At 47.9% G+C, this 20,967-nt stretch overlaps 1 protein-coding gene across 1 annotated transcript in view; it reads left to right on the top strand.

The window, feature by feature from the left end:
• LOC135899886 (ras-related protein Rap-1b-like) overlaps nucleotides 1-20,967 on the top strand; it is a 111,186-nt gene that overhangs the window by 80,382 nt on the left and 9,837 nt on the right. The window contains exon 2 of the mRNA XM_065429280.1: nucleotides 845-1,018. Coding sequence (XP_065285352.1) covers nucleotides 845-1,018 — 174 coding nt within the window. The remainder of the gene's footprint in view (nucleotides 1-844; nucleotides 1,019-20,967) is intronic.

The raw sequence follows: 20,967 nt of genomic DNA on the forward strand, positions 1-20,967 counted from the left end.
CGTCTCCTTCTCGGAGCAGTTCCCAGAAACACCTGTGCTGTAATGGCAAAAATGAGCATCCCTTCGGCACACACACCGTGTACACGCGGCCCCGGTAAAATGGTGTGGGGTTTAAAGGAGCTGCAGAGGTTGTTTCTATCTGACAAAAAAAAAGAACAAAAAAAGGATGAATGAGGCAGATTCCGCACCTGCTGAGAAACGAGCATGCGTGGGTTTATCGACAAGTTGGCCTTCACCCAAAAAGCTCACGTACTCGTGACGCCTGCGGCAGAAAGGATGTTCCACATCCGCCGCCAAGGTTCATGAGTGCTGGCGTTGGCTAACACTCCCAGGATTCTAGCAGGAAACATAAATACCCAAGAAAATGGATGAGCAAACGGCGCCGCGGTAGCGCAAATTGGTAGAGCATCGCACGCGTAATGCGAAGACGAGGGATCGTTCCCCACCTGCGGCAAGTTCTTTTTTTTTCATCCACGGTCATTTCCATTATCTTAAGGGTTGCAATGTGGGCTTGTTGGTAATGCATCTTCAAGGGGAGTATGGTAGCGCGATTCAAAGACGGGACAAGAGAAGACACAAAGGGACACACACAGCGCTGTGTGTGTCCCTTTGTGTCTTCTCTTGTCCCGTCTTTGAATCGCGCTACCATACTCCCCTTGAAGATCCGTTATCTTTATTATATTTTAATTCATTTAGTAAGAGCAAGTGATTTCCCCACGAATCTGAATCTACATGTATAAAACTCAAGCGCAGCAAAAAAAAAAAAAATATGGATCCTGTGGGCTTTGTGGGGTTAAAACGGGTCTTCGGTCGACTGACTGTGGTACTGCTGTGCCTCTTGCAGACGGCATTTACCACACGGTGGACATCCTGGACACGGCGGGTTCCCACCACTTCCCGGCCATGCGCGAGCTCAGCATCCGCTCGGGTCGGGGTTTCGTGCTCGTCTTCTCCCTCGACAGCATGCAGTCCTTCCACGAGGCGGCCCAGCTGTGGCATCTCATCGCCAAGATTCGAGGTACGTGTACAGAGCGGACTATGTCTTGCTATCGAACCTGTGTTCGGAGCAAGGGGACCGGTTCTCGATAACCTGTGGCATCTCATCGCCAAGATTAGAGGTACGTGTAAGAGTGGACTATGTCTTGCTATCGAACCTGTGTTCGGAGCAAGGGGACCGGTTCTTGATAACCTCGATGCCCATCACCATCTGCCGGCACGGACCGCCGGCTCAGAGCTGCAAGGGTTCGTGACGGGAAGGATACGGGTCGTTCTGAACGCGGGTGGCATGCTTTTTGTTTTCTTTTTTTGCTCGTTCTCCAGTTCCCGTAACTTGCCTCGTCACGACCAATGGCAAGTGGTACAAAAAAAAAAACACTCCGCTTTGGCATGTGTCGACAGAAACGTCCGGCAGTAGCGTATAGACTGAACTAACACTGAAATCGTGTTTCTGGCGTCGTCATTTGTTCTGTGGACTGCTCACTAGAAGTAGGTGGTCTGACGCCGGTTATAGGAGGCAGTAACTAAAGGGAAGCGAGTTTAGAGTGTCAGTTGTCAGCGCACGGGAAGTCAGTCGCCGGTATTCATTCTCTTTATTGCTGCACGTTCTACTCAGGTCAGTGATTTACAGATTTGGCTTGCCCCTGGAATAGTTATGACAGGTTCCTCTTGCAAATGTAACAGAGCTGCTCGGGCCAACATTTTTGGGCCAGACATGCCTTTGAGACCGTGTGGTTGCAGCCAACAAAACCTTTCCTCACTGCCAGCAGACCTTTCCTCACTGCAATGAATCTGGGCATGAATTCCGTGCCCCAAATTCTCAAAAAAAGGAAAAAATTGGCTGCGGCTTAGCTCAGCTAACCTTGAATATGCAAAGCGAAAGCCTTGTTTAGCCGGGTTATGTCTTGGTTTCACTTGGTTAAACTTTTATTTTGCTGTAATTATTACACTTAGGTATACAATCATCGTTAAGCCAGGTATGACGGCTGTGCCTAGGTTGGTGGCTACACATGACTGTGATTAGGCTTGGGTAGACACGCATCGTGACACAACAGGCGTCGCGCCATGGAACAGGGAAAGCGCAAGCGCTAGACATCCAAAGGGACGCCGCGGACATGCGCAGCGTCGAAGCACAAACGGACTGGGCGCAAGCGCGGTCGCTACATTGATCTCGACCGTGCGACTCCTGTTGCATTCCGGACTTTCTCCAGTAAAGTAGCTCGCCGGGCGGTATCCGCGGGGTGCTCAGAGGCCGCATGGCGACGACGGCTCAAAGCCTCCAGCTCCCGTGCAACATTCAAAGACGGCCCGGCCTCGCTCTCATCCATGACCAAGCTCGCACTGACCAGGCGAACCTCTTAACCAGGCGCGCGGCGAGTTACGTGGTCAAGTGGCGACCCAGCTCCGGAGAGCGCATGCGACAAGCCGACGGCGGTGGCAGCGGAGCTCGGCGCGGCGAATCACGTGATGCGTTGTCAAGGCTACAGCGCAGCTGCGGTCAAATGAAGGTCAAATTAGCGGCGACGGTGAAACTGGGCTCGACGAGGTTAGTAAAGCTTTAGCTTTAAAAGGACTCATTCGCGGCCAGTGTGAGTCCACTTCCACACAGTCTTCTACGGTCCTGAGATCACACGCGTTAAGAACCATTGCCGCTTCCATTTCCTTTTACAGCGAAGCTGTATATGTCTCACATCCGGGGTTTTGTGCAGTCTGCGATCTGAAATGATCATCGTCAGCAATGGCTTGCGTGTTCGTCGTCGTCTTCTTCCACAGCTGGCTCCGTTGTGCAAAAAAGTTAAAATCATTAGCAAAGGATCTTTCGGTGTGGCTGACGTCACGGCTCTATAGGTGAATGACGTAATTGATCTCCGTTTCGTTCCGCCGGTGCAATGGATAGGGCGCGTGTCGTCAGGACTGCAGAAGAACAGTGCGCGTTATGAAGAGCGACGGAAGGAGCAGCGACGCTAGTGCGATCGTCGACGGCGTGCGGAGGCGGACGAGCGTGCTCGCGAGAGCTACTAGCGAGAACCGACGAAGCATACCGAGAGTCAGAGAATGGCGCCAAGCGCCGAAGGGGTCAACGCGGACGAGCTCAAGGGTGCGTACGCCAGGTTCCTAAGAGACTTCCCTGGTCGTCATTTCGGCTCTACCTGCAAGGTCTGTGACGGACTATGGTTCTAAACGACCTCACTACGATCGCTGTCGTGAGGGACGACGAGAAGCGGCAGCGTGCGTTGTCAACGCGGTGCGCCCCCTGCGAGTGTGTGCGGGACTTTCGTGTGTGTGGTGCGTGTGGAGAGGGTCGGCTAAAGGGTGCCGTTCCACCTTACTCGACGACGAATGGTTACGTGTACCCACAAGTGCCGGTTTGTCTTCCGAAGCTCAACGCCGATCGGATCAGCTTCGTTGGTCATGCACCTTCACATAGTGCAATGGCTCATGAATTTTTTTTTTCTCAATTGGGATGGTTTTCTTATCGCATAATACCGCATAATAATATTTTCTGAGGCTTTCAACGTTTCGTAAGGACACAAAGCAAGCTGATTTCTTGTTTCACGGCTTAACGTCTCCAGGTAAAGCCAATGTGGGTTTTTTTCGTTTTTTTTTCGTATTTGAGATGTTTTGAAATACGTTGCAGGTACGCGAAAGCATGAACTACTGGGGAGGCCGGTTCAGAAGGCGCCTTTTAAAGCGATGTTTTATTTTCGCTACTACAAAATTTTGGGCAACCGTGGCCGCTGGGTGTCTTCCTTAATATACAACTTGCTTTTGGCTGTTGTCTTGCTGTGTAGGTAACTTCGGGGACGTTGGGTATATGTCCAATAAGATGAATTGGGTCACTGGGTAAGTGCAGCTGAGTTCGTACACCTTGGACTACTCGCCTGTTCTTGGCGAATACATCGAATTGGCTTGTTCCACAGTAACAAAAGTGATACAGAAGCCCTAAATATATTCAAAATATCTGTCGTACTTCGCTTTGCGTACACTTCTCATCAAAAGGCTTCCCTCGACAAGAGAGAGCGAGAAATAAGTGTTAAAGTAGACACGGAGGTCCCTCGCACAAGCATCATGCGTCAGTCACTTTCGCCCTCCCTGTGACACCTATAGAGCTAACAACTGCAGGCGGTGAGGCTGTGCTTGTATCATCCGCTACCAGTTGCTACCTCGCTAAATCAAAGAAGCTTCGCATCATCAAGATTCCAACATTGTGTTGGAATCTGCGGCTTTCTTTTTCTTCTCTTTTTTTTCTTTGCTCTATTTCAGAGTCTGCCGGCCGTAACCGCGTCTGGAAATGAAACCAAAATCAAAGTTTCTTTTTACCGAACTTGAAAGCGCGCACGCTTTCGCGTTCTTTCGCAGCTGGGCTTTTACGCAAAGAGCGTTTTACTCTCTCGCTCGCTAGCCATGTTCCATCAAAAAAGAAAGAAAAATTACAAGAGAAAAAAAAAGAAAAGATAAAAGTGGCAGTAGGGTAACGGTGGCGTATATATGCCCAATCCATTTATGCCGGAACAGCAGCTGCGAGTACAAAGAAAAGACGAATAAGAAAGAAAGAAAGAAAGAAAGAAAGAAAGAAAGAAAGAAAGAAAGAAAGAAAGAAAGAAAGAAAGAAAGAAAGAAAGAAAGAAAGAAAGAAAGAAAGAAAGAAAGAAAGAAAGAAAGAAAGAAAGAAAATTTTGCTATTCCAGCAGCGGTGCTATTTCTTGCATTATCTCCCGCTTTTCCTCTCGTATCTCTTCTGTTCCCTTTCATAAAACTCTTTTCAATGGCGATAAGTCCTCTTGGAGGAGCCGGTTATGCGGCGCACGCCTCACACTTCAGAGCTTCGCATCGACCTATCAAGGGCGAAGGCACAACACAGAGTGTGACGGAAGAAAAATGGGGACAGATTGTGATGAAAGGGATTTGGGAAAGTGTAATGGGTGAGGGAAATAAAGAAGCGGCGGGAAAATAGGGAAAATGAAGAAGGTACGCCACACGCGGAAGTCTAGATTCGCATTCTGTTCATCGGTTGAAACTCCTTCTCCTTACACTTGGAAAGAGGCGTCCAACACGTGCGCATCTATACCAATAAAAACGCGCTGTACCTTTTCTCCTTTTTTTCTTTTCGTAGAAGAGTCTGGCAACTACGTCTCCCGCTCGCCTTCTTGCCGCAAGGGTCTTCAACGGAAATTACGTCATCGCTGGCACACGCTTGAATTATCAGGGGCATGAGGAAGCGGGGAGGTGCATCGTTCCGGAAAGTGTACCGAAATTTGGGCTGCCCTATTTCGATAAAAATGAGCTTAGAGCTCTGTCCGAATAAAAAGAAATAGTACTTTAACTATTATAGGTTCTTTAACGTAACCTAACTCTACGAGAGTATTTGCACTCTCGTCCCCATCGAAATGCCACGAGACTGCGGCCGACATCCAACCTGCCGCTACCTCGAGCTTAGCAGAGCTGCCGCCGCCATCGCCACTAAGCTATCGCGGCAGGCTGTCGGACTAACGAAGGAGATATTCGGCTTACGGAACTCATGCACTCAGAGTCATAAAGGTCACCCAGCCGGGATCACTCGGATTCGGACTCGTTGTAATGAGACCCAGCCTGTGTCGCTCCGATTCGAATTCATTCGTGAATGTGACCTTTTAACAGAACTCACTAGAACTCACGGGACCCTTTAACAATTGTGTCGTGTCCCGGAGAGAGGGTGTAAGTCTATACGTACTGCGTAAGCACGTCTGTAACAAACTTCGGTTAATTTTATTTATTTATTTATTTATTTATTTATTTATTTATTTATTTATTTATTTATTTATTTATTTATTTATTTATTTATTTTGTACCTCAAGTGTTGCACTTAAGGGGTATTACAAGAGGAGTGGGCATTTATGACAGGAAACATTCTTCAATGCACTTCTTGGGTCAAATGTCCCACTTAAGGGGTATTACATGAGGAGTGGGCATTTATGACAGGAAACATTCTTCAATGCACTTCTTGGGTCAAATGTCCCACTTAAGGGGTATTACATGAGGAGTGGGACATTTATGACAGGAAACATTCTTCAATGCACTTCTTGGGTCAAGTGTCCCACTTAAGGTGTATTACATGAGGAGTGGGACATTTATGACAGGAAACATTCTTCAATGCACTTCTTGGGTCAAATGTCCCACTTAAGGGGTATTACATGAGGAGTGGGACATTTATGACAGGAAACATTCTTCAATGGACTTCTTGGGTCAAGTGTCCCACTTAAGGTGTATTACATGAGGAGTGGGACATTTATGACAGGAAACATTCTTCAATGCACTTCTTGGGTCAAATGTCCCACTTAAGGGGTATTACATGAGGAGTGGGATATTTATGACAGGAAACATTCTTCAATGCACTTCTTGGGTCAAATGTCCCACTTAAGGGGTATTACATGAGGAGTGGGATATTTATGACAGGAAACATTCTTCAATGCACTTCTTGGGTCAAATGTCCCACTTAAGGGGTATTACATGAGCAGTGGGACGTTTATGACAGGAAACATTCTTCAATGCACTTCTTGGGTCAAGTGTCCCACTTAAGGTGTATTACATGAGGAGTGGGACATTTATGACAGGAAACATTCTTCAATGCACTTCTTGGGTCAAATGTCCCACTTAAAGGGTATTACATGAGGAGTGGGATATTTATGACAGGAAACATTCTTCAATTCACTTCTTGGGTCAAATGTCCCACTTAAGGTGTATTACATGAGGAGTGGGACATTTATGACAGGAAACATTCTTCAATGCACTTCTTGGGTCAAATGTCCCACTTAAGGGGTATTACATGAGGAGTGGGATATTTATGACAGGAAACATTCTTCAATGCACTTCTTGGGTCAAATGTCCCACTTAAGGGGTATTACATGAGGAGTGGGCATTTATGACAGGAAACATTCTTTAATGCACTTCTTGGGTCAAGTGTCCCACTTAAGGGGTATTACATGAGGAGTGGGACATTTATGACAGGAAACATTCTTCAATGCACTTCTTGGGTCAAATGTCCCACTTAAGTGGTATTACATGAGGAGTGGGACATTTATGACAGGAAACATTCTTCAATGCACTTCTTGGGTCAAATGTCCCACTTAAGGGGTATTACAAGAGGAGTGGGACGTTTATGACAGGAAACATTCTTCAATGCACTTCTTGGGTCAAGTGTCCCACTTAAGGGGTATTACATGAGTAGTGGGATATTTATGACAGGAAACATTCTTCAATGCACTTCTTGGGTCAAATGTCCCACTTAAGGGGCATTACATGAGGAGTGGGCATTTATGACAGGAAACATTCTTCAATGCACTTCTTGGGTCAAGTGTCCCACTTAAGGGGTATTACATGAGGAGTGGGACATTTATGACAGGAAACATTCTTCAATGCACTTCTTGGGTCGAATGTCCCATTTAAGGGGTATTACATGAGGAGTGGGATATTTATGACAGGAAACATTCTTCAATGCACCTATCGAAGATGGCGGCTTGGCAGTGCACCTCGATGTCATGAGCGACGACATTCCAGTCCTTCCCAGTTTGTACGAACAAGGACCGGAGATGGGAGGAGATGAGAGCGTGGCCAGGGTAAACACAGCCTTGCTGTGGCTTACACGACATCATGATCGGTGGCCAGTAGCTATGACGGAATTACCGAGCTGTGAATTATGTAATTTATAAAAAAAAGGGGGGGGGGCAAAGGCGGGATATTTTACGTCTAGATTCCAAGCTGAAAAAAAGTTAGCACGGGCTTCGAAACTGACCGAACGTGCACGAAGTTGGACCACGCGTCGAACTTTGACTCAGCAAATAATACTCAGATGGGCTCGCTCATAATCTCATGCAGGCTCATTGACTCGTATTCACTTGGAAACCGCTCAGGTTCGCAATATCACCAACTCGCTACGAAAATACTGTTGGTACACCAACAAAAAGTACTATAATGAATACGTAAACTGCGTGCCAACAATAACGGAGTTCTTCTGAAGCCGTTTAGGTGAAAGGGTGCAAATGCGCGTGCGCGGTTACTGGGATGCACTACGCCTAAATAGCGCACCAAAGGCAACACAATTTTTTTTCTCTCATTTGTTTCTTGGACAGCGCCTGTGAAGCGGTCGACGCTAAAGGCGCGTACAGCCTGACAGGACCTCGCGCTCTCCTTTACAAAGTTCAGAGTAGTACAATATATGTACAGAGTAGTTCGGACACACACCAATGTAAACAGCACAGTAACAAACACAAGCGCGATATGCCGTTGTACAAGTATTTGTCTAAAGTTTAGAAATTTGAAACACGAAAAAAAAGCGATCACAGGAAGGCAGAGACGTTCGGGTAATCATTGGTAGCCGCGACGTAGACATCAATTCACGCTGTATTATAGTTAACTACGCTGTCGGTACATCTCATTCTCAACATGGAAAGAGGCTGCGCAAGCTAGGAGAGAGAGAGAGAGAAACATCAAGGAGGAAGAGCAGGGAGGTTAACCAGACGCACGTCAGGTTTTCTACCCTGAAGTGGGAGAAGTGGGATATAGGAACGTGAAAGGAGAGAAAACATGGCGCCAGCCAGTTAAGAGGCCGAAACGAATGTCGTGTGCCAGCGCCATGTTGACATTTCGGCACCGGCTAATTTTGGCGTCCGATAGCAGCGTCCGCTCTGGAATGGATAATCGTTTATACACAGAAAAGTTTATATCATTGTATCCCGTATCCTAAACGAAACGTTAAAGATAGCCAGCGCAGAGAAACTTGTATATCAACAAAAGAAAGAAAGAATTGGCCCAAATGCTCGAAAGTAGTCTAATCGGGACCATAATGAAGCAAATAAGCAATGAGGCCAAGGAAAGCACAGGGCGCAATTAGCTGTGGTTGAAACTGAAATGCAAAAATCATGAAGAAAAGAGAAATGAAACAACTTATGAATGAATGAACTTATCGTTGGGGGGTGAAGAAACACACAATCATAGGCGCAATGCGAACGTTGTGGTTTCGGTCCCCTCTCGTATTACGCGAAAGTAGCTTGAAATCCACGGCGTCATACTGACGTTCCATTGCACCGATATCGGGCGTGACCCATGTAGCCTCCAATTTATCCTCTAGTAATAGCAATTTCTTGGCCAAATGCAGCAGTGTATTTTTTAGATTATTATCCGAATGCAATGGTCAATGCACGGTATTACAGCTGACCAGCAAGCATCAGCACCGTCGCGCAGACGTTCACCGTTACTGACATTCTCCAATTACTGCCCCACGAAAGTAACTGTGCAATTACCACAACGTAATTGACTGCATTTACGTTACTTTCCTACCAGCCTCCATTAACGTCTCACAAATACAATATAACACGCTAGCCTGGCTCTATCAGTACGTCCTCTGCAGCCCTTAACGTAGTTATCTTCGCTAACAATTGCTTTTTTTTTAACTGTTCGTCGGCAACATTCCCTCGCTTACTTGTGAAGACACCAGCTCGATGCGCGCCTTGGGGTACGGGTGGCTAATTAATTAAATTGAGGGATTTTACGAGCCAAAACTACGATCTGATTACGAGGCATGCCGTAGTGGGGGACGCGGATTAATTTTGACCACCTGGGCTATTCTTTAACGTGCACCTAAATCTAAGCACAGGGTCGCTTTGCATTTCGCCCCTATCGAAATGCAGCCGCCGTGGCCGGGATTCGATCCCTCGAGCTTAGCACCAAAGCCACTAAGCAACCACCGCGGGTGGAATGGCTGGTGTTGTACGAACACGTCCCGCAAAAGACTGCGGTTACTGGATGCTGCGAGGCTCGCGTCAGGGTCCTCGGTGAAGCGCAGGGCTTCGTCGTTGCTGGCACTGAGAGAAGGCGCTCTCGGTATAGGGCCGATGAAAAGCGGAGAAAAACATCATCAGCAGGTGATTTCCTACAACGAGATCACTACACACTACTATCTCAGCCGTAGAACCTACCTCGCTCCCCCTCGTCCGCGGCTCAATAGAGCTCAAGCACTAACTTATCCACTAACGTCTACTACACACTAATACGTATCCAAATCCCCCCCCCCTCCCCTCGTCGCTCTTACGTACAATCTATCCAGATACTTGCACCGATGATTCTTGCCGCGATTGTGGAGAAATAGCCACGTTAGAACACATGCTCTGGCGGTGTTCCTGGTCATGCTCCATCATCGATAACAGCTGGGCCAGATGGGAGGTGGTTCTCCGCAGCCTCTCTTCTGGCTGACCAACTCTGGGCTGTCCAGCAGGCCCACGATGCGGCCGAGACGCTTGACCTTCCGGTTCCCACGTGGGAGCGGCTCGCTTCGTGATGGCTCGTGATCTGCAGGACCTCATAAAGGTGTACCACACCATACCTAAGGCGATTGCCTGGTATCGACCTCCCAGGTGGCCATCACTATCGCGTAATGGCAGCGCCGGCTCATGAAAGTTCGTCGGCAAAGATCTGGCGGAGAGGTTTAATGCATGAGAAAACGTGTCACACTGAACATGCGCGTTCTCGACGCTGATGCGTGGCCGGACAGCAGGCGTTCTGCTCTAGCTATCACCAAATTCGAGGGCTCAAAGCTGCGTCTCCTGTTACAGCTTGGTTACAGCTTGTCTCGTTAATAACGTAACTGATTACACGTAATTTTTTGCACGTAATTTACCTACAAGTCGGAAGTATAGCTAAAATTCACGTTTCTTATCTTTTAATATGCTTCCCCCTCACAGAGAAAATGAATACATTGTGCTCTGGATGCTTGCAAGCGCACACTTTGATGAAGGCCGGACCCCGGCTGAAACATCAAAATTAAATGTTTGTGCTTGCTTTTTCTACATGCGCCTACCCTTCTTTCAATTTGTACATATATATAAAGAGTAACTCTTCGCCATGGTGTCTTCTCACAGCCATAGTTTTAAACGCTGAGGGTCGTTAAGCCCCATGAATTAATAAATCTTTCCCGTTGTCGCCGTCGTCGCTGTCATCGTTGTCGTCTTCGCCGCCCGTCACGGACACCGGCGACACCAGTTACGCGTGCCGAGCGTCAAGCGCCGCCTGGACGTGCGAGACGTTACGTGGCGCTCGGCGATCGGCTCGTTGCGCTTCAGGTGGCGGCGCGGTCGCCGAGCGCGGGTACGGGGGAGGTCGGAGAAAGAACGGAGAGGTGGTGTCCCTGAAGGGGAAAGGGGCCGAGAAGGTCGGTTCCCTCCAGCACACTCACGCCCGACCGTGCCGCTGACAATCGGGCGCCTCCTCTGCCGCGGCCGTCGAAGGCGCGAAGGACCCGCCACCCTTCGACGTTCCCTGCGCGCGCGCCCCGCCGATCGAAGTCCGACTCTGCTCGAGGGGGGCCCCAGTTCCACCGCCGCCGCCGTGCCCCTTTACCGTGGCACCTCACTTTCGTTTCTCTTTTCTTCCTGTCTTTCTCCTCTCTTTCGTCTCCTCCGAGCTTCCTCGGTCGTTTCGTCTCTGTCTTCGCGTTTGTCTCTTGCGCCCGCCGCGCGCGAGCTCACGCGGCCTCTCCTCGCTTCTTCTCTTTCCTCCTCTCCCTGTGTCTCGCCCTTGCTCCACATTTGTAATGCCGTTCCATTTCACGCTGTCTCTCCGTATGCCTTCTTTTGCCTTGACGCTCCCGATTTGGAAGTCTCTAAATACCTTCGTCCTGCAAGGAGAGATTGTGACTTTGGTATGTCTCTCGGCTATTATTATTATTATTATTATTATTATTATTATTATTATTATTATTATTATTATTATTATTATTATTATTATTATCATTATTATCATTATTATTATTATTATTATTATTATTATTATTATTATTATTATTATTATTATTATTATTATTATTATTATTATTTGTTTCTGGGCGCCTTAAGAGATTGATTGATTGATTGATTGATTGATTGATTGATTGATTGATTGATTGATTGATTGATTGATTGATTGATTGATTGATTGATTGATTGATTGATACTGCACCCATATGCCATGGCCTTTGATGATCTGCAATGCTGCCCCCTTCTCGTCTGTCAGATCGTCCCCAAGTGAGCCCACGTTCCCGTTTTTAGTCTCCTTTTATTACCTAAACCTGGGGTATTGTCCCTGTCCCTTATCTCTAGGGCTCCCTCCTCACCCGTGCACACAGTTCCTTTCACCTCACCGGACCCGCCTTCCTTCCTGGCCAGTTTTCAGCCTCCTGCTCCTCTCACCCCATTTTCCCTTAAGTCTTTCCGGTTATTTCGCGCCCTGCTTCCCTCTCAGCAAGCCACTCGCGAAGCACTCACATCGGCCACACGAACCTCTCAGTTCTTGAGCAGAGAAGCAGTCAAAACACGCTTAAATGGCTTCTTCTATTTTTAGCCTTTTTGCTACCCCTTCAGCGGTGTATTCTTTCTCTAGGTCGCCGTGAGCTCCATCCATTTCGAAAGAAAAAGAGTCTGTTCTTCCCTCTTCCTCTCTAGTCGTTCCACTCATCGCTCCCAAAGTGAGAACTTCCTCTTTTCTCCTCTCTGCCACTCTTCCGAACTCTCCGTTAATATCACGCCATCCTATTTTGGGGAGCGGATGTCAGCGGGTTACAGCAGAATGCCGCCGCCAGCTCACCAGAGCCCCGGCGCCGGTCCGCCGGCTGAGTGTTTCTAATGGTGCGCAACCGCAGTGCATCCCTCGGGTTCATCGCAAGGAGCCAACAGGTGGCGCCGAGAACGGACGCCATCCCTCTTTCCCTCCGCAAATCCGCCCTCTCTCCTCCTAGCCTTTACGCCTCCACCCGCTGTGAAGGGAGCAGAGGGGATGCACGACATGGCCTCCTTGCCCGTCGTAAAACCCCTAATTCCTCGTTGCCCACTCTACCTCCCTATCTCTCTTTCCTTTCTCCATATCTCTTTCGCACACATGTGGTTGTTCTTCAGAACTTTTCCCGCGCCCGTTCCCGATTCTACCCTTTTCCCCAGCGTCTTCTTCTCCATCCCCCATGCGCTTCTCTTTCGCAATCGTAGATCCCATCTGCACCACCACTAGCTCGGTCGACGCCGTTGTGCAATCTCGAACTGGGGAGACGAGAAGATGTTGGAAGGCGCGAGGAAGAGGAGAAGTGAGAGGTTATCGATGGTGCGGCAACCGGCACCCTCGGGGCACCCTCGGGGCGCCCCGCGGCGAAGGGGGGGGGGGGGTGGATTTCTATTTCTGAAGCAACCGCCCTACCATCCCTTACCGGGGAGCCAACGACTGTGTGCTGCTGGCGCAACGAGTGGTTCTAGACGAGGAGCGGAGTGCTATGTATATATACCGCCCTCGCTTGAGCGCATCAGCGGTGGGCGACGGCACTTCCTGGTTTGCGGCACGCGCAGTCATGTAATCACGGCTTTCGTTTGACATGCGCAGCGTCTTTTACCTTTGTTTTCTTAATTTTAGTTCCATCACCAGCGGCTCTGAAGAAAGACTACACCGCGACCTTTGGGATTCTGGTGCTGAGCACGAGGTGTAGCGGGTTCGAACCCCACCTTCTTTGCTAAGACGGTGGCATGCGAAAATTTTCGCATAGTACCGCGCTTGGAGCAAAAAAATAGGCGTCACGTTAAGAGACCGAAAGAGGTAAGCATGTATGTGAATGTAACTGGTCTAGCTGATGCTCTAGTTAAGATTACGAGGTAGCGTTTAAAAGATGGAGACGGAGAAGTGGAGTTAGATAGGCCATGTAATGCTTACAACAGAGGACAGCGCTGGCCTACCTAAGGAGCATAGGCTGGGTGCCACGGTGTTGGGAAGCCAAGTCGAGCATGGCAGAAATAGATGGTATGAGATTAGGAATTTCGCTGGCACAACGTGTGTGTGTGTGTGTGTGTGTGTGTGTGTGTGTGTGTGTGTGTGTGTGTGTGTGTGTGTGTGTGCGTGCGTGTGCGTGTGCGTGTGTGCGCGTGTGTGCGTGTGTGTGCGTGTGTGCGTGTGTGCGTGTGTGTGCGTGTGTGCGTGTGTGTGTGTGTGTGTGCGTGTGTGTGTGTGTGTGTGTGTGTGTGTGTGTGTGTGTGTGTGTGTGTGTGTGTGTGTGTGTGTTTGCAGGCGTCATGGCCTCAGCGCAGCCGTCCGCCTCCAAATCCTCTGCCTCCTGCTTCTCTCCTGTAAAGCGTGCACCTCCTTTGACGCGTAAGCAGGCAACAAAGCCTGTTCTGTTGTTGATGTTGCTGTGGTCTGTGTGTGCGTGCGTGCGTCCAAATCCCTTTGCGCACATGGGCGCACATGCGGAGTTGGTGCACAGAAAAACGCTTCCAGATGTAAACCTTGCTAACAAAACCGAGTCTGTCCAAAGTCAAAGAGGTTTGCCTTGTACAGATTATTATTTCACGAAAATACCGGCATCAAAGGACGATTTGCACCGGGATCGCCGCAATTATGTACCAGAGTCCACGCGATGATATTATATTGCATGTGAAAGCATCCCGTTTCGGAGAAGGTGAAGGTGTCATCATCATCAGCAGCGTAGCCGCCACCATCACAATAATCATCATTATCATCACATCATGACATCACCATCACAGTAAGCTTCAGGGTTGCGCTCAAGCTGCACCACAGGTAAAATTCACCATCGTAAAGTTCTATGCTGCTGGCCGCGGCTAAGGAGGAGCGACTATAGATGAGCTTATAGCAGATAACTATAAGGCGGCAAGCAAATTTTGGGCGTTGACGCGTAAGGCGAGCTTATAAAACTCTGGCAATAATACCTCTTGACGTTCTCGAGTGCCCAGAAATTTATTCCGGGAACGCGACAGGTAAACCCCGGGATTGCCTGACTCACTCGCCCGTCGCGCTTGTTTGTTCGAAGCTGGCAAAATATCGGACAGGGCTCTAGCATTCCACGGTAAACGCGAGTTTCAGAGGCACGCGCCTATAGCTAAAATACTTAGGCCGAACAAAGTGGAGGCCGGAGCTGTGGAATACTATGACTGCTGTCTGCGCGCCGCTTACGTAACCGCCCCGACACAGCTCTCCAAAAAACTGGTTCGACCTTGCCCTACATCGCCGGCGGCACATCCCGTACAGAGCTAATAAACGTCGAGCGATATATACACGTTTTTGTGTCCTTCTTCTTTCGTAAGAGCAAATTCGGGGCCATTCAGTCGGGTCTGTGGAGCTGGCAAAGGTCGAAAGGCAGCGTGTAGTATATAGCCTTCCGATGAGTGGTTTCGTGCGGTGTAGGGTTTCGCGCGAATAAAGAGACGTCAACTCTTAACCAACCACGTCTGTGGTGGACCCTGTTCTGTTCTACATCCGCGGCCCCGCGTCGACTGCTTTCGTAACGAGTTCCCCCAACGACCTCGCCGTCCAATCGGGACGGCATGGCGGGCGCCGCTGGAGAATTGTGCAGTCGCGGTCGCCTGACAGCTATACGGCGGACTCTTACGAAACGCGTTCGCATGGGTACTTGTGAAAGAGAGAGAGAGAGAGAAAACAAAGAGGTGTTGGTGTCCAAGGCGCAAGTGCGTGCGTCACCGCAGTCGTCTCTCGTAGGAATATCTAGCACCTGGCATTGATTGACTGACTGACTGACTGATTGATTGATTGATTGATTGATTGATTGATTGATTGATTGATTGATTGATTGATTGATTGATTGATTGATTGATTGATTGATTGATTGATTGATTGATTGATTGATTGATTGATTGATTGATTGATTGATTTTATTAGAACTGCACACGCAATAGCCCAATACACACATTTAAAAAGATTCAACTACCCACATTGTTGCTGTGGATTCGCCCAATAGGCAGCACAAAGCAGCTACAGATGGTAAAGATATACAACGACAATGCCTTAAGGCGAAGCTTTAGCTCGGGCCCAACTCCAACGCGGCCTATTCAAATACATGCAAAACGCAAAAACGTTTTTCTGATATAACCACAGACCAATTGTAATGACATTTGGTGCATTTAGGAGAGAAAGCTATGTCCTAGTGACTATATTGGAAGCGGAATTTCGATTTAGGCACTGAATTTCGTTAGAAAGGTATTCAAGAATTTGCAAGTTTGAAAAACATAGAAGCACGAAGTTAACAAATTAATAGCTCTGCATCTAGAGCAGATATCGTGGTTCTGTGAACGGCACCCATTAGATCACTGAAATCGAACAAATGCAATATGTAAATTTATACCTTGGGTGAATTTGTTATGTTGTGTACAAGGGTTCTGCAAAAGCTGCATTTCCGTATTAGTACTTTCTTTTTCAGATTCATGTGTAACATATCAATTTTGTCCGCTTTATATGTACTGTTATATGCAATTCACAGAATTGTGAAATCGTTCTTCATTGCTGAGTTACAGAGTTGTAAACTTGATAGTTCCGTTTTCTGAAAATTTTCGAATTTTGCCAATTTTTAATAAAAAAAATTGACGACCTATACCAAAAGTTCGAAACCAACAGTCACTAGACTTAAAGTTTTTCTTTTAAATGCTGCAAACCTCGCCAAACTTGGTGCAGTGGTTGCCGAGAAAAATGACTTCTCCTTTTACGTGTATTTAGATAGGAGCACCTGAGCTAAAGCTTCCTCTTAACAGCTTCGCTATAAAACGGAGGACGGGTGGCGACACCATCTTGAAGTTACCGCACCAGCATGCTATGACATCATGAATTTTGAAAGGCACCTGCTCGGATCTAGTTAACTTCCTTTTGTCGAGTAAAATGGGCAGCATCATCTACTAAAAGAGCCAAAGGCTGAACTTTGCAAGTTTTGTGAACATTGACATATAGAGTAGCATACCAGCAGTTGTATACGCGCCGGCAAAATTCTCTGTTTCTATATATAGAGTCTCTCTCTCTCTCTCTCTCTTGTGAACATTCATTGTGCTCGGCACCGGCAGCACAAATTTGAAATAAAATTTGAAATTCACGACATCACCCCGACGTACACTGGTGCTGGGATTTCGTCGCGAAATTGAAAAAAACAAAACATTGGAATCTGAATTTCCCTTTCTTTTCTAACAATAAACCTATTACCACGAAATTAACGAAAAAGAGGTATTGCAAAAAAAGTCGCAGTTTCACCCGAAAGGCGAAGCATCGGTTGGGGAAAGCAAATTGGTAGACAGTTATACGAAGTAAGGATAGTACTTTTACCTGCCGCATGAACTCGCAAAGATTCGCTTACTAATTAAATGAACAAGCGCGGTGTCACGGACGCACAGGCAAACATAAACGCATCTCGCTCGACGAGCGCGGACGCTCGCTCTCAAAACGCTGGCATGAGGAAGAGCGACAGCAGCAGCCAGCGAGCAGACGTTCATGATGCCTGTCGCTTCAACGCGAACTATAAGCGGCGAGAACACAGAGCACACGAAGCTTCGAGCCCCCGGTGCACCAGGGCTCTGTACCCATCGCATATCGATATCAAGTTAGGGCCCGCGCGGCCGCGCGAGTGCCCTGTAGGGTGAGCAGCCATTGTAGGCTCACCCTCGCATGCTTTCACTTCCACATACAGCTTACCGCGCTCGAGGACGATATTTATTGATATATTTATATAACATTGTATCATTGTATCATTACATATCATTGTATGTATATCATATATCATATTATTATATATATATTGATATATTTGAGATGTTATCGTCCTCGGACTTTATACAGGACATCACGGCGACGGCGACGGCAGACATGCCCCTGGAGCCTGATCAGTATAATTGCTATCGCAACAAGATCTTAATCAGTGTTAACTGTAATTTGGCGTTTCTGTTTACTGTACGTCCCTCCAAAGGCTAGAGTAAACGCGAGGTAATGTTGCGAGATGTCGTACACGCATTGCCAGCATGAACTGTGCAGGATGACAGCGGAGTAACATCTTCTTCAACCTGTTGTCGCGAAGGCGCGACGTGCCGAATCGGAGCTCATAAATCCAAACGAGATGCCTAAGCGAGAAAAATGCTCATTTTGACTTGATGTGTGGTCATTCACAAAAAAAAAGGTTAACTCAGTGCCCTTCCGCTCTATAAAAAATATGACAAACGAAGCTGTGTATGTGAGCCACTGCACTTCCGCCGCGGGTCAGCCCGGTATTACGCTATCATCGGGATCAGCCCACGTATGGCAAGGACTTAACGCCTGCTTCGCCTCCCCCGCGGGTCGGCCCGGAATTACACTATATTCGGGATCAGCCCACGAATGGGGAGGGCTTAACGCCTGCTTCGCCTCCACTGCGGGTCGGCCCGGCATTACAATATCTTCGGGATCAGCCCACGTATGGCGAGGGCTGGCGAGGGTGTGCAAATAATTCGTGTTCTTATCTCGCATACAAGTATTTATAACTTTAATTCGAATGTTTTTCTTTGAGCAAAAAAAAGAACACGCTATAAGAGGGTTAGTTCGAGCGCTCCAAAAAGAAATTCATCGCGATGGACGATGGAGTTATTCGCCGTGACTTGAAACAGCCGCCGTACTTGGCAGTCTGCAGCACGACACACGGCCCGAGCTTCGGACGCAAACAATACCGGGAATCCTGCGCAAAAAAAGGAAGAAAAAGAAAAAAGGAATACCTAGCACCCCCCTCTATACATCCATCCCCACGACACTATACGTGACCTGTCTACGGGACGGTCCCGGCTGTGTACACGACGGACGAAATCCAGGTCGTCCCGTACGTACCGTCCCACTTGGTGTTGCGAGACGGCAACCCCGTCTACGCACCCGGCAGAGATATTGCGCCCGCGACGTGCTCCGAAGCGTAGCCGATTCCACATATAGGCGCACCCCGTTCGCTCGACTTATTCCGGTCCGCGCGTTCTTTCGGGTTGCAGGTCACGTCACGTCGGAGTCCGTGAACGGATCGCGCCGCCATCGTGCTTCTGAGATTTATATACGCGAGTTTTGCGTTTAATTTTATCGCTTGACCCTGGTGATAATGAATGGAGATCTCCTTCGGCATCTACGAACCGAGTAGCACGTCTACTATCACGTTCAGTATGAGCTGGTATACACCCGCCACATTTATTTTTTTTTCCACCTGAAAGAATGACAGATGTCATTCGTCTTGTAAGCGGGGTGCTACCAGTCATTGCAACAACGTTTAATTCCCTAATTTTTAGTGTGTTGGAGCTGCAATGTGCGGTCCGGGATTCCCCTCGGTAACGGGTTCCTGTGTGGTAATTCAGATTGAGAGCGACAGTGCTCATAAGAAAGCAGTGGCGAAGACGATAACAACGGATTGTAAACTTACCAAAGGAATCGACACCCACATCAGCTTGTATTCGAGGAAGTAATACGCGTGTGTGTACCATTCAACTATTCACTACAGGCACCGTGCGATCGAGCTTTCCAATGATGACAGCCGCGCCAGAGTGCGTATAGCCTGTAGCTAGCAGATAAAGCACATACAGTTTAGCGCTTCTACGACTAGTGGCTCTACAACGAAATGACTTGTATAACGAAGGAATAATTCTGTCCCGGTTCTATTTTGAGCTGCGCTGTGCGCGACCCCTATAACGAAGTTACCTGGTATAACGAATAACGTCGGAGGCCCTGATCACTTCGTTATTAAGGTGTTCGACTGTGTCCCGTAGCAAACGTTCACGATGTGTTCACGATGCCCTCTAGGAGTCGTTCAGCTTGAGCTGCCATGTTCTGCAAAGGCAGTTCAACTGCGCCCGACTATAGAATATGGCGAGAGGCGCCCGGCTCCTTCAAGACGAGAACAGCATGCGCGCTATGCATATCACATGTGACAGGGAACTAGCGAGCGCCAAGTGTTCTGAGAAAGAAAACTAACGATAGGTTGCGATTATTGTTTGAGAAAACAAGAGAAACCACGAAGGGCGCACAAAACTGTTAGACTGTATACAACAAGGTGCAACGCGTCCCGGCAAGAACTGAAGTACAAAAGTACAAAAATTATTCATTCACTTTACCACTGCGAAAGAAAACACAACTAATTCAGTTTAAATGAATTGCCTAGAGCCGAGAAGATCGCCTATAAGACGCGAGGAAGCCGGAAGTATAGCAGCGCTTCCAGTGAATTTGAATAAATGAATATGTAATACCCTGAATGATGTTACCGGGTGTCGCTACAATAGGTTGCTGTTTGCGAAACTTCACGTACGGAAAAGCTTGTGATATATCGACGCTATGATGAACGCATTTACCCTTATCAGACGACAGTCCAGTGCTGCCAACTTCCAAAGCTAGTTTTCGCCTAAATTGGATAATGAAATTCGCTAGATTTCCCTCGATTTTCGTAACATACACTTATTCAGTTTGTCAATATCGTTTTTCTAAAGATATACTTTTTATGCAAGTGTTTTTAAACCTGAAGGTGGTAAGCTCGAATTCACCTCCTCCAGTACGTCTCCAGGCTTGGGGTGACGCCTGACACCGGCAAAAATGCCGAGAGCGAGTGGGCCTATACTAATCCAATTAGGAAGACTCACTGAGGTTCAACAAAAGACGCTCCCACGCTAGAACAGGAATTGACCTCCCTGGTGCAGTATTCGGCGACTCCCTCCCAAATGACTAATTCGATCAACCAGCTGCCCTCGGTCCCCAGAAACTTCGAAACACCTGACCAAGGCGGTGGTCAGAGATGTAACGCAGCAAGGGGTGCTAAGAATCTCTGGACCCGGACAGGCCGCCAATGGAGACTGAGACTGGCAACGTTTAACACCCAAACTCTCTCGAGTGAAGTTCGCTTAACAGGCCTCCTTAAGAAAATATCGGGCATTATTCGGGATATAACTGGCCTTAGTGAGTTTAGAAGAACTGGTGAGGCTTATACAGTGCTGACTAATGGCCACGTTCTCTGTCATAGAGGACTTCCAGATAAGAAGCAGTAGGGAGTAGGATTCGTAATCCATAAGGACATAGAGGTCAACATTGACGAACTCTCCAGCATTAATGAGAAGGTATCAGTAGTCGCAATAAAACTTAATAAGAAGGTTAGATTAAAGGTAGTACTAGCCTATGCTCCAACCTCCAGTCATGAAGATGACGAAGCAGATCAGTTTTATA

The sequence above is a fragment of the Dermacentor albipictus genome, chromosome 2, assembly GCF_038994185.2.
Source record: "Dermacentor albipictus isolate Rhodes 1998 colony chromosome 2, USDA_Dalb.pri_finalv2, whole genome shotgun sequence".
NCBI classification, from domain to species: domain Eukaryota; kingdom Metazoa; phylum Arthropoda; class Arachnida; order Ixodida; family Ixodidae; genus Dermacentor; species Dermacentor albipictus.